General features: G+C 47.9%; 1 protein-coding gene across 2 annotated transcripts in view; it reads left to right on the forward strand.

Moving 5' to 3' along the window:
* Wwc1 (WW and C2 domain containing 1) overlaps positions 1–16,631 on the forward strand; it is a 152,588-nt gene that overhangs the window by 93,553 nt on the left and 42,404 nt on the right. For both annotated transcript variants that reach the window (XM_038327022.2, XM_038327024.2), the window contains 5 exons: positions 1,725–1,801; positions 2,973–3,052; positions 9,906–10,035; positions 11,321–11,467; positions 12,599–12,672. In XM_038327022.2, coding sequence (XP_038182950.1) covers positions 1,725–1,801; positions 2,973–3,052; positions 9,906–10,035; positions 11,321–11,467; positions 12,599–12,672 — 508 coding nt within the window. The remainder of the gene's footprint in view (positions 1–1,724; positions 1,802–2,972; positions 3,053–9,905; positions 10,036–11,320; positions 11,468–12,598; positions 12,673–16,631) is intronic.

Raw genomic sequence — 16,631 nt, forward strand, 5'->3', positions numbered from 1 at the left:
ACCCTGGTCATCACCATTAGTTTTGCTGAAGTACTCTGCTGCCCATAGTTCCTCATCTACCGTTATACGAAGTTGTTTTCTCATTCCCCAAACTTGAACCCTCTTCATGCATAATTCAAAGCCCGCTAAACTATTTTAACTAAATCCAAATAGCAGCTTCTCCCTATGTCATGGTCAGATGCTGAAAATTAGCAGCGATACCATTGACGTCTTCCGGGGAAGCCTGACCGCAGCTTTGGTTCTCACCGCAGTGGGAGGGAAGATGAGCTGACCCATCCAGGATGATTCAGGACACTGGAGAAATACCTTCCTTACCACGAAAGCCTGTTCAGCTGTGGGAGAGAGTGTTGACTTAGGACATGATTGAGTCTCATATCTAGACACATTTTCCTTCTCACCTCCCCAGCCTGGATGCTCAGAGCCAGGTCAGCGGTGACTCTGGTTGTCTCTAGGGAGCCTGTGGCCGGTGCTGGTTTCCCTTTGTCTTGTTTTCTTCCTTGAAATATTTCACACTGTATTGCGTTCATTTCCATAAGCCACAACGGCATAAATGCTATTAAAAGGCAATGAAATTTTAACGTGAAAGAACTATAGCTATGCAGTAGGAGATGACTTAGGGCAAAGATAATTGTTCTAGGGTGGTATAGCTATGGGCACTTTATTTTCTTCTCAAATGCACATTAGTATAAAAAATGAACTTTTTAGCATCCTTATTAGGAAAGTAGATATTCATGTTAGAAAATAGGAAAAAGACCAAAACATGCAAAGGTGAAAATTAGTTTCATTTATCATCCACCCCTCGAGACAGCAGTGTTAACCGAGGGTCTCACCCAGGCCAGGCAAGCAGCTGACCTATGTCCCCAGCGTGCAGTCTTTGTAGAGGCATGTGTGTGTATCAGCTTATAATCTACATTTCCCTCATTTAGCTTTTCTATACATTTTCTCAGCTGGGTATCATGATACCGTAGGTGTCAGACATTTTCTCATTTCCTTCTGCGGTTTTCTACATTGTGGTTTTAAATCGCCCAAGTTATATCTGTAAGTGAGGGTGCGGTAAAGAAACTGGCAAGATGGCCGCTCCGTGAGTTGGGAAGAAGGTTTTTATTGTAGATAAGAGAGAGAGAACATCCAGAAGCATCTGAAAGAGTCCGCCAGGGTTTTCTAGGAGAGAAGCGAGAATAGCAAGAGAGAACAGCAAGGGCAAGGGCCTTGCTGTTGTAAAGAGAGTGGGAAGCAAACTGCAATCTGGAACCGCCTGGAAGCTAGTGGAGGAAGTGAGAAGGACCAGGAGGCTAGCGAGGGCTTTGAGATACATAATGAGTACATGAGGATAGGAAGGAGTCTGGAGGCTAGTGTTGGCTTGGTATACGCCATACGTATGTGTAGAGAAGGAGCCAGATACCAAAGGAAGGGAAGAGAAGGGAATGGGCCTTACCATTTCACAGGCCCTGAGGAAAGTTGTAAGCATCCACTAACATCCTCAGTCCCATATGAGCTGAGCCAAGACTGTCATTTCTGCACGCATGCACCCCCTCTTTGGAGTTGGAGACCTAACAACAACATCTTCATTTTCCGTGTGCCGTATTTATTTAACAAATCCCCCTTTATTGGACTTGTAGGTTGTTCCTGTTTTTAGTCCTTTCCTTCTGGGTTCATTTAGATGACTAGATAAGCCACCTTTGCTGTGTTTCCTCGACTGAGATTCTCTTCTTTCTCCCCTGCAGTGGTGTCTGGGTCGTCATCCAGCTCCAAGTATGACCCTGAGATCCTGAAAGCCGAAATTGCCACTGCAAAATCCCGGGTAAGGATCTTCACGGCGTCCTCGCTGCCACTCACTGGCCAACCCTTCAGGCCATGGCAGTCGGGGCTAGCAAGGCCCCAAGATAATAGTAGCTGTGGTTGTTGTATTAACAATGGTACCACAGTTGCCATTCAGAGGCGTTCACCTTGTACCTGGCGTAGTTTTGGGTACTTCATCTCGTGCCATTGCTTCACACCTTGAGAGTAAGCTCCTGCCATCCTCTGCACTTTAAAGATGAGTAAGCAGAGACCAAGACCCTTGCCTAAGAAACCAGAGTCCTCACTGGAGTTTGGTGTCCTCTTCCTCCTTCTAGCTGCCCAACGCTTTGCATCCTCTTCATTCATGATGACTTTAGGAGGGTAGTGTTGTTACCCCCATTTTACTGTTGGAAACTAAGGCAGAGGGGTTAAGCGGCTTGTTCGCAGTACACTGGGTCTTTTGAACACGGGTTTCATTTAGATCTGAATGATTTCCACACATGAAAACATAAATGGGGGAGAGGCCTGAGGTAGGATGAAATGCTGGGGGCTAATAGTCTGGTGTACCTTGTCTGAGTAGCTAAAGTTTAGCTCGAGAACACCACACCCATACTGGAAGGTGAGCCCCATGTTTTTAGATGTCAGGTATTTTTGGAAAGAGCTGTACATCAGGATTTAGTGCATGAAGTCTCTTAGACCTTAACCAGAAGCTCTCGCTGAAAGTCTGCCAGAACTCTGCAGGCCTAAAGAGGATCTAGCTTTTGGTGGTGTCTCGCCACCACCTCTGTGCAAATTGCTCTCAGACCACCCCCAGCTTTAAGCTGTATGCAGCCCAGGTCATTGCTATCGCTCCCACTCATCACAACAGGCAAGAAGAGGTGAGACGGGGTCCTTCAAGAGGGATCCCATAGCAAAGCAATGGGGAGGCCTGACTATCCCAGTCAGTGTTTGATTTCTTCCTGTTTCCCCCGTGTGGAGACAGCCTGGCAGGACCAACAGGGACACTGCTTGGGAGGCTGACTCCCAGACCCACGCTGGTGAAGGGAAGGTGCTGTGATGTATGGTGCCCAAGGGATGCAGGTGGCCTTTTAGGCAACAGCAGTATCGTCAGGGGCTTCTGGGCTCCCCTTCCCAGCCTACAGCTCCAAACCCGCCTCTGACCCCCGTCTTCTGTGTGGTCCTCTGACATTCAGGTCAACAAGTTGAAGAGGGAGATGGTCCACCTGCAGCATGAACTACAGTTCAAAGAGCGCGGCTTTCAGACCCTGAAGAAGTAAGTATCCCGCAGTGGAGGGCAAGGGGCAGTCTCTACCCTGGGTCCCCTCTGCTTTCTCTGCCCCTCTCTCCATTAGTCCTTTTCCTCCCTTCTCAAGATGCAGCTCACAAATCTACTTAATTTCTTTCCCCCTGTCACTCACTGAAGATGCCATCACCCAGGGGTGGAGATAAACAGAGTCATTGCAAACCATGGAGCTGTTGTTGGCCTCTGAACTTGTAAGCCCGTTAAGGTCAGCGGAGTCTTATTCCGCAGTCCTAGAAGCAAGTGTCAAGCATTTTTGTGCACACCTGGGCTCTGCTAATTGACAGCTAGACTGTCAGTCACAGACCAAGCAAACCCTTTAGCCCTATGGCCCCTAAAGTAAGCTGCCACTTCTCTGCTACCCCACTGCGGAGCTAACAGCCTCGTCCAGCATTGAGCACATTCCTAGAGAATCATACACCAGACTATGACAAAGAGCTTCCACAATAAACAGATAGATGTCATTTCACTGTGCAGAAGTGGGCTTACAGATAAGTAAGGGATATGGCTTCTTTTTTTTCCTATGCACTGTGTTACACTGTGTTTACGGTTATCATGTTGACCATGGCCATGAAGATTTGGAGAGCTTTTGCTGTGTGCCGGGAAACGCCTTCAAGTGTTCCTGCATGAGGGTATCATCTGGCCCTTGTGGCAATCCCAAAAGAATCATCTGTTTTATTTTGTCTTTAGCTATAATCCTATGATATAGTTGAGGAAACTGAGTCATAGACTAAATGCTCAGTAAATATCAGCCTATTGTTACACACATGTAACAGGCTTTTGTCATGCTTGGGGGGGTTGTTTGTTTTGTTTTTTGAGATAGGGTCTCATCCTTTAGCTCATGTTGGCCTCAGACTCATAGCCATCCTCCTACCTGAGACTCTCAAGCACTGGAATTAGATGGGTTGCTACGGCTCCTTGTTTACTAAGTTGTGTTCAGCCTATCTGGTGGCTCCCATGGTGAGCATTGCATAGGTAACCTAGCAACCCTCACAGAAACACCAGGCAGGTTACCAGGATTCCTAGCTTCACGAGACTTTCAGCCTTGAGGAGGCTGTGCTTGTACGGACAGCTGTTCTGATAGTCATTTGCTTTCTCTCCCCACCCCCAACCCCACCCCATACCATTTTATAATCTGCCCCCCCCCCCCCCACACACACACCCGTAAGCCTCAAGTCTATCTTCATCATTGACTGAGTACCGAATCCTGCCCTGGGATATATCAGCAAGTCCTGTTGTAACTATAGTTCAAAGCGTTATGCATGTAACATAGTTATGTATGTAACCCCTAGTTGAGGGCCAGTTGGTGATGGTTGTTGCTCCTCCTCCTTCTCCTCTTCTTTTTCTTCATTGATAGTTTCTCTATTATATACCTCTGACTGTCCTGGAACTCATTATGTAGACCAGGCTGGCCTGGAACTCACAGAGACCCAGCTACCTCTGCCTTCCCAGTGCGGGGATTAAAGGCTTGTGTCACCATGCCCGGAAGTTGGTTCTCCTTTACCAGCCTTTATCCCACAAGCCATCACCACCTGAGGAAGCCTCCAGGAATCCAGCACAACGCATGATCTGAGCAAGTGTGAGCTGCAGGTGGTAGCACACACCTGTAATCCCTACACTTGCTAGACTGAGACGGGAAGGTGAAAAGTTCAAAGCCAGGCTGGGCTACATAGCAAGACCTGTCTCAAAATCAAACAACAACAAAAGAAAATATAACCTGCCTGAGAGTGTAGCTCAATGGAGAGTACCTCCTAGCATCTACAAGGCCTAAGTTGGCAGTTCTCATGCTGTGGGTCTTGACCCCTTTGGGGTCCCCCAAGACCATTTGCATTACATTTACATTACTATTCACAACAGTAGCAAAATTTCAGGTATAAAATAGGGAGCAAATAATTGGTTGGGGGTCACCACACCATGAAGAACTGTATTTAAGGGTCGCAGCACTAGAAAGTCTGAGGACCACTGCCTTAAATTCAGCCCCTAGTCCTGGGGTGGGGGGATTAGAAATACAACCCTGTATTAGATTGTGTGGAATGTTTTTCTTTTTTAATTTAAAATTTTGGCTTTTGTATCTTTTTTTTATGTCTTATGTGTGTATAATTTACATATGTATATGTGCCAGTCATATCTTTCAAACCAGATTCTAACTTCATTCCTGCCAAGGGTTGTGCTTTATGCTCCTTGGGAATTTTTAGTGAACATCAGAGACAATTCAGAGCCCTAGTGTGAGCACAGACATTCCTAATTTGACCTGTGAAAGCCCCATTCTCTGCATGTGGCTCCAGAAGCTTTGAAGCATGGTTTAAGGCAGGCTTATTCCCCACCTCAAGAGCTAGACTCAAAACACTTCCCATTATTCTCGGGGCCTCCACAAACCTGTTTTACCACATTGTCACCCTGTAGCAGCATTGAAAATCCTTGTCCTTTGGCAAACTGACAATGAAACCCTAAGACAACCCTGCCCTCCCTCCCCCTCTCCTCCCAGGTTGATAGCTGGACCAGATGAGATTCCTTTGCAGCCCTGGCTCTCACAGTCCTCAGTTAGAAGTAGACCAGGGTGGAGACAGATATCAGCCCTAACACACAGAGAGGGTTAGGAATGTAAGTTCATGAGGCAGCAGACCTGGGACCCTGGAAAAATAACCTAACCCTTCTAAGTTTTGATGTCTTGATGGTTGTCAAGACTGAGCTAGAAAAATCCCTGTCTGGGATGTAACAGAGCCTGGTGCAGATTAGGTGCTCAGTGAGGAGGGTGGGAGCGGACCATTAGTTAGTTATCCTCTTCGTTTTGGGAAGAGAGACTCTCCATCTAACCCGAGCTTGTTGCTTGCTAGAGAGCCCTGTTATATCAGTGGCTTCATGCCATGCTCCTTACCTCATTAAGGATAGTTTTTGTTGTGCCCCATGTTGCTAATGAAAACATAGGAGGAAAAAAAAAAGTCCAAGGCTACCCATCCAACCAGCAAGGATCAGAACTGGGACTGGAACCCAAGAACTTTTGGGGCTTCGTATTTGTATGCAAGGGGGCAGAGGAAAGAAACTGCCGACATGACCTCTCCAGTCTTAGGGGAAGGTCTCTCTTATGAGTAAGAGAGAGAGCATCCAGAAGCACCTGGAAGGGTTGAGAGTAGCAAGGAAGAAAAGCGTGGCCACGGCTAGGGCTAGGGAAGCCAGACCCTGGGGGAGGATAATTGAGACAGCAAGAGAGCAAGAGATGGTGAAGGAGCAAGAGGACAGATAGCCAGGAATAGAGAACAGACAGTCAGGGTGCAAGAAAGAGTGAGAGAGGATAACTAGAGAGAGACAAAGTGGGCAGACAAATCATGTGGATTGTAGGGAGTATGGGTCGCCCGAGGAAGAAAGGGCCTGAGATGTAACAGGTACTTGTGGTACTGAGGGAGCCTGGAGGCCAGCGGTAATGTGAGCTTCAGTATGCTGGTAGACCCCAGGGGTCACCAATGTCCCTTCTGCCACAGGGAAGGGAAATGACTCCTTTTAGCAGATGAGAACTGGTTTCACAAGTGCCTGAGGAAGGCTAGTTTTATCTATCATAAATCCTCCTAGGGTCCAGCTTGAGCTCATTTCTAGAGAGGTGGACTACCTGGGACCTAACACTGTTCATTTCTACTATTTACTTCTTTGTTGTTTGGGGACTAAGAATGGAAACCCAAGGGCCTTCCACATGCTGGACATGTGTTCTGGCCAGTGAGAGACATCTAGCCTTTGTCTTGTTCCTTGCTTTTCTGTTTGTTTGTTGTTTGTTGTTTGCTTGCTTGTTTTGGGGGGTGGTACCCAAGAATTCAACTCCACCAATGGTAAGCACATAGTCTGTTCCACTACACTTCCAGTCTAGAACTGTGGGGTTACTATCAATTATTATTATTATTATTGAGACGCTTGGAGACTTAACAGGATTTTGAAGTTCACATCTTAGTCACCGCCCAGATAACCCTCTCCCCAGACCCAAAAAGTATACGGCCCCTTCAAGCTCCCTTGGAATTGCTTTTGTTCAGTGGGAGACAACTCAAGCGTTCCTGCAGCCTCCCGTGTTTGCAGAGCCTGGGAACCTCATTCTTCAGGAGTAATTTAGGGAGTTTCCAGAGGGACTTTGATGACATGTCAGGATCACTGTTAGAGGCCAACATAAAATTCTTCTGCTTCACAAGAGCTTATGTATTTGCCTCCATGACACCAGCCAAGAGTTGTTGAGCAGCTACGTCTAAGGACCCATGAGCTTGATCCATAGTCAGCAACAAGAGTTTCTGTTCTGTTCTGTTTAAATTAGAAAGAAAAGGAAAGAGGAAGGTAGATGAAAACTAAAGGGAACCTCTCAAGGACAAGGAAAAAGAAAAATCCAAACCGGAGTGTGGAGCTTTGGGCTGTGGCTTGACCCCTTGTGAGCAGAGGGAGCTGAGACTTAGGCTGTTGCTTTGGCAGGGAAGGGTATGGCAGGACCTCTTTCTGCACTCCACAGAGCCCCTGTGCCAGAGTTTTCTGGATAAGACGGGATGAACCAGCTACTATCAGAGGCTATGCCCAGCTTCTGAGTCCCCAAAGGCATGCCGGAAAGGACAGCTGCATAATTTGGAAATCCTAAAACACATCTCTCTACTGCCCAACACACACGTTTCTTTCCTTTTACCCCCCCTCCCCACACACACACCAAAAGATTCTTTTACTGAGTATATAATGGTGACCTTTGTTCTCCCCGACCCCTCTCGCTCCATCCAGCTCTATTCCAAGTGTCCGCTCAGAGCTGCTCTCTGCAGCCCAGCTCCGGAGCCCTGGTCCCCAAGGGCCTGGAGAAATCAGGTAAAAGCTCTTTGCAGTCCAGCACACAAATAGCTCTGTCCACCCTTCTGGGGATGTAAAACCATTCTTGCCCTGTTGGCAGAGGAGAGTGCTGCATATAGCTGTCCCCTGCACACATCCCCCCCATAGTTTGGCCAGGGGGACCTCCCACCCCACCCGAACTCTGGGGGTGTTTCTCTGGAATATCACCCACAGAACTATGTGAAACAATACGGATGTTTTCAGACTAACTCTGCGATAGATAATCGCCAACCTGGCAGGCTTGCCCAGGCCTAAGTCCTCAAAAGGATAGACGGGCTGTTTTTAGTGGAAACACAATTGGGGCTTTGTTTTGTCTCCACAGAAGCTGAAGTAACTGCAGGGGTCAGCAGCGTGGGGACCCCTCCCTCCCTCCTGTCCTTTCCTCTCCTCCGGAGCCAGGGCAGGGTGGGAACCTGCTCCTATTTCCCCTTTCCTCCTTTCCAAGTGATTTAGCATGGCACAGTTTGGGCTGTAGCAGGAAGCCGGAGAGGAATGCCTGTGAGGGTTTCTGTCCTGGAATAATGGGTTTGTGGTGTTCCCTTGACTGTTAAACTTCCCTTTTTCCACCCTCCATGGATGCCTCAGGCCAGCCTTTGATGAAAGCGTGGAGTCGTAAGTGTATCGGCTCTCAGAACCTCCTCCACAGCCTAGTCCTCTAAGGGTCCCCACCCCTCAGCCATCTCTGGTTCCTTAAGTCATAGCTCAGTGGCAGAGCACTTGCCCCCATGGGTACAGCCCTGATGTGATGTCAGCACTTCTAAAACAAGTGGGGAGACACTCCGCTTTTTTCCTTCAACCTTTGCTTTCATCAAAACAGACCTATACATAGGGACTGGATAAGCCAATAATCTCCAGGCTAGCGGTGTTTAATCCCTTACATTTATACACTACTTCCTAGTTCGCCATAGGGTTTAAGTTCTTTGTCCCATTTGATGGTGAGAACAACCCTGAACAGGGCCAGGCAAATACCACAGTCTAGGCTTCGTTAGAACACCAAGGTGTGTGTGTGCTTTGTGAGCCGTGTCCGAGGCTGCAGAGTAGCTTGGTTAGAACTCTGAGGATGTGTGTGGTTGTGAGCCATGTCTGAGGCTGTGTAGTAGCTTGGTTAGAACACCGAGGTGTGTGTGGTTGTGGACCATGTCCGAGGCCACGCAGTAGATCATTGTGACAGCTGAGAGTCTTTTGTCCTTCTCACCTTGCCCTTGTTGAGTCCTGTAATTCTGCACATATTTATTGCCGAAAGGGTTCTCAGGCAGTGAGATGGCTCACCAGGTAAAAGTGCTTGCCATGCATGCAAGGTACAACCTGAGCTCAACCCCCAGAACCCACAGAAAGATAAAAAAGGGGAACCCCACAAAGTTAAACACAGTGATTCTCCACCAAGGGTGATTTGGTACCATCTATTTAGACAATATATGGAAACTTTTTTTGAGACTATGTATCCTTAGCAACCTGGAACTCACAGAGATCTGCCTGCCTCTGCCTCCCAATGCTGGGATTTAAAGGCGCGGGCCATCACACCTGGCAGGAAGTGGTCACAACTCAAGACTGGAGTATTATTAACAATTTGTGGATCAGTGTCAAGGACACTACTAAGCAGCCTGTGACATATAGGACAGGAGACACACCATCTCCTCGCCCCCGACTCTTGCAGCCTATGCCAGATTCTAATGCCATTCATGTTCAGCTCTGTTCCCAGGATATCACAGTTAGAGTCTAAAGTTACAGTCACAGCACAAGCGAAGTTGCTGAGCTCTTGGAGACATGTTGGCGGACTCAGGAGGGAATCAGGGAAGATTTTCACTAAGAGTTCATACTTAGAAGAGCTCAGTGCTTCTCCATTCTGCAGTCACACACATCTGTAGCTTGACACGGTCCTTCTGTGCCCAGCAGGGCCTGGGCACGGCTGTGCAGGATGCAGAGGGGAGACTTGAGAGTGCCCATGCTTTCCCCATCCTCTCACGTCTGATCGTTCTCGTTTCCTGAACCCTAGGATTGACAAGAAAATGTCCGATGCTCAGGGTGGCTACAAACTGGATGAGGCCCAGGCTGTGTTGAGGGAAACCAAAGCAATCAAGAAAGCCATCACCTGTGGAGAAAAAGAGAAGCAGGACCTGATCAAGGTGATGAGGGCCCCAGGGATGAGAGCCCCTGGTACCCTGTGTGTGTGTAAGGACTTCACATCAGCTACTTTCATACACCACACAGACCTCTCAGTTCTCATGACTTTCCCTAGTCCAAATATTTTTTTGAGTATTCACATGATACTTCCATGGAAAATTCTATACCTGACTTTGCATGGTAGGCACAAACACAGACACAGTATGTGTGCTTCAAAAATATCAAGATACTGTCAAGTTGGGACTTTTGGCTGTGTACATGAAACATCAATTTTGCGTTTAGACTTTGGTCCCATCCCTAGCATAATTTAGTATGTAACGCCAATAGACCAAAATTAAAAAGAAAGAATCACGGGCATTTAGAATGAGGTAAATTTACCCTCTAGCAGGCTTCTTGATATTTTCCACTCCCCTCCCCTTTTATAAAGGGGAGAATGGAGGCTCAGAAGCACTGAGTTCCTTGCCTACGGCCATATGGTCAGTAACAAACCTGGAATGGAAGCTTTGCCTGGTTGTACCACCATAGCCAGGTCCCTACCACTAGCTCTTACTACACATCTTGATTTGTTTGTTTATCTGTTTGTTTGATTGGTTTTTTAAAGATTTATTTATTATCCGTCAAGTGTTCTGCCTGCACTATTGAAGAGGGCACCAGATCTCATTATAGGTGGTTGTGAGCCACCATGTGGTTGCTGGGAATTGAACTCAGGACCTCTGCAAGGCGGCCAGTGCTCTTAACCCCTGAGCCATCTCTCCAGCCCCCTCCAGCTTGTTTTTTAATGGACCAAACGATGGAGTCATTTAACCTTGAACATCATAATGTCTTTGAATCACTCTCCTGTGTTCTCTGTGCTGGGAACTGAACCAAGGAGATCAATTCCACAACGTGGTGATGGGGCTAAGCGCTCTGCATATGTGGCTCAGGTTATCTCCATTCTACAGATAAGGACAGTCTGGTTCAGGCAGTAAGTGGCAGAGCCACCAATCAGACCCTAGAATATGTGATTCACAAGCCCATTGCTTCACTCCTGAATGCAATCCCCTCCCAGAGCCACCTAACCCTGAAGACACCTTCCCCTTCCTTCACTGACACTTCAGGAGGCCTGGAGAGATGGCTCAGATGTTAAGAGCACTGACTCTTCTCTAGGCATCCTGGGTTCAATTCCCAGCACTCACGCGGTGGCTCACAACCACTGTAGCCAGGGATTCGATGTCCTTCTCTGGAGTCTGAGGGCACTGCCAAGGAGCCACAACACTCACTGCTCCCCCACCCCTCCCTACACTGCAGAGCCTTGCCATGCTGAAGGATGGCTTCCGCACAGACAGAGGGTCTCACTCTGACCTGTGGTCCAGCAGCAGCTCTCTGGAGAGTTCCAGCTTCCCGATGCCAAAGCAGTTCCTGGACGTGAGCTCACAGACGGACATCTCTGGGAGTGTGAGTAGCCTGGGGTGGTACCTGGGAGGCCGCCCTAGCAGGGTAACTGCTTATCCTTCATCACCGAATGTTAACTCAGCCCGGTGGAGCTCAGTGAACCCCAAAAGTGGCATGATGATATGAAAAAAAGCCTGGTGTTGGCTTCCACCGTCCTAAGTACTGCCTGGCCAAGAGCTTATGCCTGTAGGCCCTGCATGCAGTGTGTTTTTAATGGGTGAAGCGCCTTCCTCTCGTTTCTTTCATACTGTTTTGTAGCCCCATTCTGGATCTCTTTCCATCTGGAAAACAGAGTGTATTTCTCGCATTATTCCCCACACAATGCTTACAGCTCCCAGACAGCTGCTGACCCTTGGTGCCAAGGTTCAGCCTGGTCCCAGCCGTGGGTAGTGAAAACGCTGCCAGTCATGAAAGTGGCCAAGTAGGACCAACCCACAGTGAGTGTGGTCTTTAGAGAGCCTTTGCTCTCCTCTCCCGGAGCACAGGATACTGGGTGACCGCCTCCTAGCCTCCGCTGGTTAAATGCTGTCCCCGACTGAGTTTTATAGCTCTTTGCCCTCTAATGAGGGGACACTCTGTCCAAGTGTGATTCTGTGAGCCTGAAGTTTTGTTTTCCATAGGCAAGTGTAGAAACAGGCTATTCCCCCTTCCCTGTCCCAGCCATTCATCCAGCCACAGGCCCCCGGAGAGCCAGACTAGGTGTGCTTTCTGGGTCTTTTTTCTGACTCTGCCTGGCTTCTGATCTCACTGTAGCCTCCCTGAGTTTTCGGCTGTGCCCAGGTTGGTTCTTGTATGTTATCTGCTCCTACCCCTCTCATCTGCAGTCTCTGCTTTTTATCTGCTTTGGCCCTTAGCTGATTTTTCTTTTCTGTAAGATGGAAGGGTCGGGGGCTTTTGTTTCTTTTCCCAAAGTACTTAAGTTTGAGACCATTCTTATGGCCTGAAGGAAGAAAAGTGTTTTTGTTTAACTATCTTCCTCCACTGTCTACACAGCCAGCCCAGTGACTGGGAACTATTCTTGGCTCTGCCCACGTAAGCTGTCAAGTCTCGCATGAGCTATTGAAACCTCGCTCAGCACTGGCCTCGCTGCGGTAACCTCGTAATTCCTGCCTCTGTTCTTATCTTGTCCTCTAGTTTGGCACGAGCAGCAACAACCAGTTGGCTGAGAAGGTCAGATTGCGCCTGCGGTATGAAGAGGCCAAGAGAAGGTAAGTCAGGGCCACAGCTGGGGAAGGTTGTATTTGTAACTCCCGTGGTGAGGCCCCTGTGGACATGCCTCCTGCTTAATCTTCACATAGATTATCAAGGTAGGTATAAGCATCCTTATATGTTTTGGAGAGGAAATGACAGGACGCTGTGCTGGACAGAGTTTGAACTACATTTGAACCCAGGTCTGTCTAAATTACTAGGTCAGAGCCTAGTCATTTTTCTATTTACCTGGCTTGGATTCGATAGTCGACACTTTCTGATGGTCTTGGAATCAGTTTGGTTTAAAGGAGCAGTAAATTTGTTTGATTGGGCTCAGCAACAGGTGAAAGAGGGCTACTGATATTTCTTGCTTCACACACACACACACACACACACACACACACAAAATGTTATTTGTGATCATCTTTAGTGTTGTTATAACGGGGATTGAACCCAGGGCCCTGTGCGTGACAAGCAGGTGCAACAACTGCATCTCTAGTTTTTTCCTCTAGATATGTCGCTTGTTTGTTTTTGGACAAGGTTTCCCCATGTTATCCAGGCCGGCTGACCCTGAACTGATTCGTAGTTGAGTCCTGGGGATTGAATCCAGGGCCTTGCCTATGGCAGGCACTTATATTTTACTAATAAGCCAGGACTCCCACCTGACTTCTTGTTATTATGAATGTATGATGTGTGTGCAGGGTCAGTGTAGGGATGCACACGTGTTACTGTGCACACGTCCGAGGACAGCTTTGTGGAGTCTCTTCACTCCTTCCCTACTTCGGTGGGTTCTGGGGACTGAATTCAGATCCCCGAGTGGCAATTGTCGTTACCTGCTGAGCCATCTCACCAGCGCCACAGATGCCCTTGAGAATGAAAATGAAATCATGAAATCAGTCTTAAAATCCTGAAGTAGCACCTCCTGCTTTAATAGCTGGTGCTTTTCAGCAGCTCGGGCTCCGGGGATTCGGATGTTCTGTGGCTGCATAGACCCGTAAGCAGCTGGGTTTCGCCACTACAATGATAGCATCATAAAACCAGTGTTTCTTCTGTGTTTGTGGAAAAGCATATGAAGATTGCGTATTGCACTAAAAAGAGTTGTGCACTGACCGGCTTACCCAGTTTTAAAAACTTCCAGCAGGGCTGAGGAGATGGCTTATTGGGTAAGGGTGCTTGCTAATGGGACTAACAACCTGAGTTCAATCCCAGGGATCCACACAGGAGAGAGAAGTGACTCCAGCAAGTTATTCTCTGACCTCTGTACACATGTGGCATATGGCATAGCATGCGACCCTACACACCTGCATAAACAAACAAGCAAAATGTGATAACTTAAGAAAATAAAAAGCCAGAGTGGTGGTGGTGCACGTCTTCAATTCCAGCACTCAGGAGGCAGAGATGGATGGACTTAAAGGCCAACCTGGTCTACAAAGCAAGTTCCAGGACAGGCTCCAAAGCTACACAGAGAAACCCTGTCTCATAAAACCAAAAAGGAAGGAAGGAAGGAAGGAAGGAAGGAAGGAAGGAAGGAAGGAAGGAAGGAAGGAAAGAAAGAGTTGCTATCTTGCTGTTAGAGGGGTTCCGTGACTCTCCCAGGAGATACAGTTAGTATTGGAACCCTGGATGTTCCAGCTTTGAGTTCATGGTATTCTTTCTACATGATGCACCAGCGTTATTGGGAAAGAACTAACTGGCCATTTTGGTGGTGGCTAAACTTAGTGGCATTCACTGCTTTCTAGACCAGCTCGCCGGTCTGTGAAGCATCTCCATGGAGCCAGCTAGGATGTTGCCAGCCTGAGGCTCTGCTCATTCCCACTGAGCAGCACAGCTCCTGGCAAGAGCCTCAGACATTGAGTAGAAACAAAAGGAATGAAAGAAAACGGAATCCAGCAGGATAACCCACCCCTCCCCCAGCAGGGAGACTTCTGGCGTCAGGCTCAGCTAGATCCAGGGTTTGGATGGTACAGCTTAAATTTCGTTTCGTCTTCTCTGCCCCTGCTTGTTGACTTGCCCTCTGTGTTGGCTTCACCCTCGAGCAGGCTTTCCTCATCAAAACAGCAAGATGGATATCCAGCAGGTCTGTTATGCTTACCTTCCTCCAGGTTTCCAGCCTCCACAGAAAGGCCACCTTTCTTTCCCAACAGATAAATCTTTTACTAGGGACTCTTGTTTGTCTGATTTGGGGTTTGGTGTATAACTGTGTTCTCGGTTTTTGAGACAGGGTCTTGCTACGACTCCCAGGTTGGTCTCGATATCATTGTCCTCCCAAGCCATGTTCCTAATAGGTTTGATAAATATTGGGTCTGAGAGTCACTGGTAGTTTTGAATGGCCTGTCGTTGTTGCAGGGCCGGTAGGGGATAGGGGAATTACCACTCCCATCCAGGCATGGGTCTTGTGCTCATGCTGGGATGAGGATTGAGGTCAGCTCACCAAGTGACTTGAGGACCTATCGTTTCCTCAGGAGAAGCTGGGCTAATAACAAGGAAGGAATTGGATGACGATCCGGTAGGAAGAGTTTTCTTTCGTGTGAACTGTTTCAGCTCCCCCTAGGGGCTTAGCAAGACAGCAACAGTTGTGTATTTGTGCCTCCCATCCTTGACTTTCTGATGTCTTCCAACTTTGTGGGTGGCAATGCATATCTTAGATAACCAGTCCTAGAGAGACTGGAGGAGTGAACTGTCCCCCCTGGGACTGAGACATTAAATGTCTCACTACCACCGAAAGCTGGATTTGAGAGAGAAGACAGCCCTTTATGGGATGGGGAAACAGAGGGCACAGGTCTTAAAGAAGGGGAGAAATGGAGCAGTAATTCATGGAGACCTCCCTTGGTCGGCGCCTTCCAGGTTTTGTCCCCCGTGCATGTCTGAGAAAGGGACTAGTAGTTACATCTGATTCTCCAAAGGATGGACGACCTATATAGTGGCATGGGAAAGCCACCCTGGAAAGTACACACAGGAAGACATCAGTCGCTATTCAGTGTCCTGCTTGTAGTTGAATCCCACCAACGCTTATTGTACCAGTCTAGCCTTTGAGTGCTGGGAGTCAGCAACCATAGACATAGTCATCCATTGCTGTGTATATGAATATGAAATCAAATGATTAACTTAGAATTCCTGCTAGCACTCTTGGTTGGAGAAAGAGCTAGATGGATTTGTCTGTATAGAACCTTGGCTACTTATCACAAGGCATCTTTGGTAAAGACAGTTTGGTCACACTTCACGTAAGTGAGCTGGAACGTCAAGTCCGTAGGTCTGGGCTCACTACAAGGACTGACCATATGTGGTGATTTTTGATCTCGAGTGAGCCATAGAGTGCTGTCCAATGAGATCAGTAAGTCTTTTGTGTCTGCCCGTTTGGGTTGCAGTAACACTAGGGCCCAAGACCGCAGAGCACTTTGCAGAGGCCAGATCCTAAAAGACAGTGGTGTACTTGCTGTTGGCTGTTTATAACAATACCCTCTAAGTAGCATGAGAATTGTAGAACGCCTGACAATATGTAGAGTTCTTGCTGCAAATTTTCCATGTGGTGCTCATGGGCTGTCTCTTTGGCTACCATCGTTCTCCCCGCCTTACAGCTGAGGATTCTAGGTCTTAGAAAAGTTAAGATTCGGGGCTACTGGCTGCTTTCCGTAGTATTCAATAACTGCCTACAATTGACCAGGCTTTGTGCTAGAAGCTATGATACCAAGACGATTTTCATTGTTGCTTCTGGGAATCGAACCCAAGGCCTCGTGTAGGTGAAAGCACAGAGGCCCCAAATGTTCCCAGCACCTCAAATGATTTTTCCCCAAGAGACGGTTCTTTTTATCATAAAAGTCAAGGCCAGAACTCCTAACTCAGGGTCTCTGAAGCTCAAGTTCATGCCTGTTCTCACGGTACCATTACTACACTCAGGAAGAACTGAGAGCACACAGGTAGCCACAGCCCAGTGATTCCCCTTGCCGATGACTCAGCCCCGTTCACACACAGCACACTGCGT

Source organism: Arvicola amphibius, chromosome 4 (assembly GCF_903992535.2).
Source record: "Arvicola amphibius chromosome 4, mArvAmp1.2, whole genome shotgun sequence".
Taxonomy (NCBI): Eukaryota; Metazoa; Chordata; class Mammalia; order Rodentia; family Cricetidae; genus Arvicola; species Arvicola amphibius.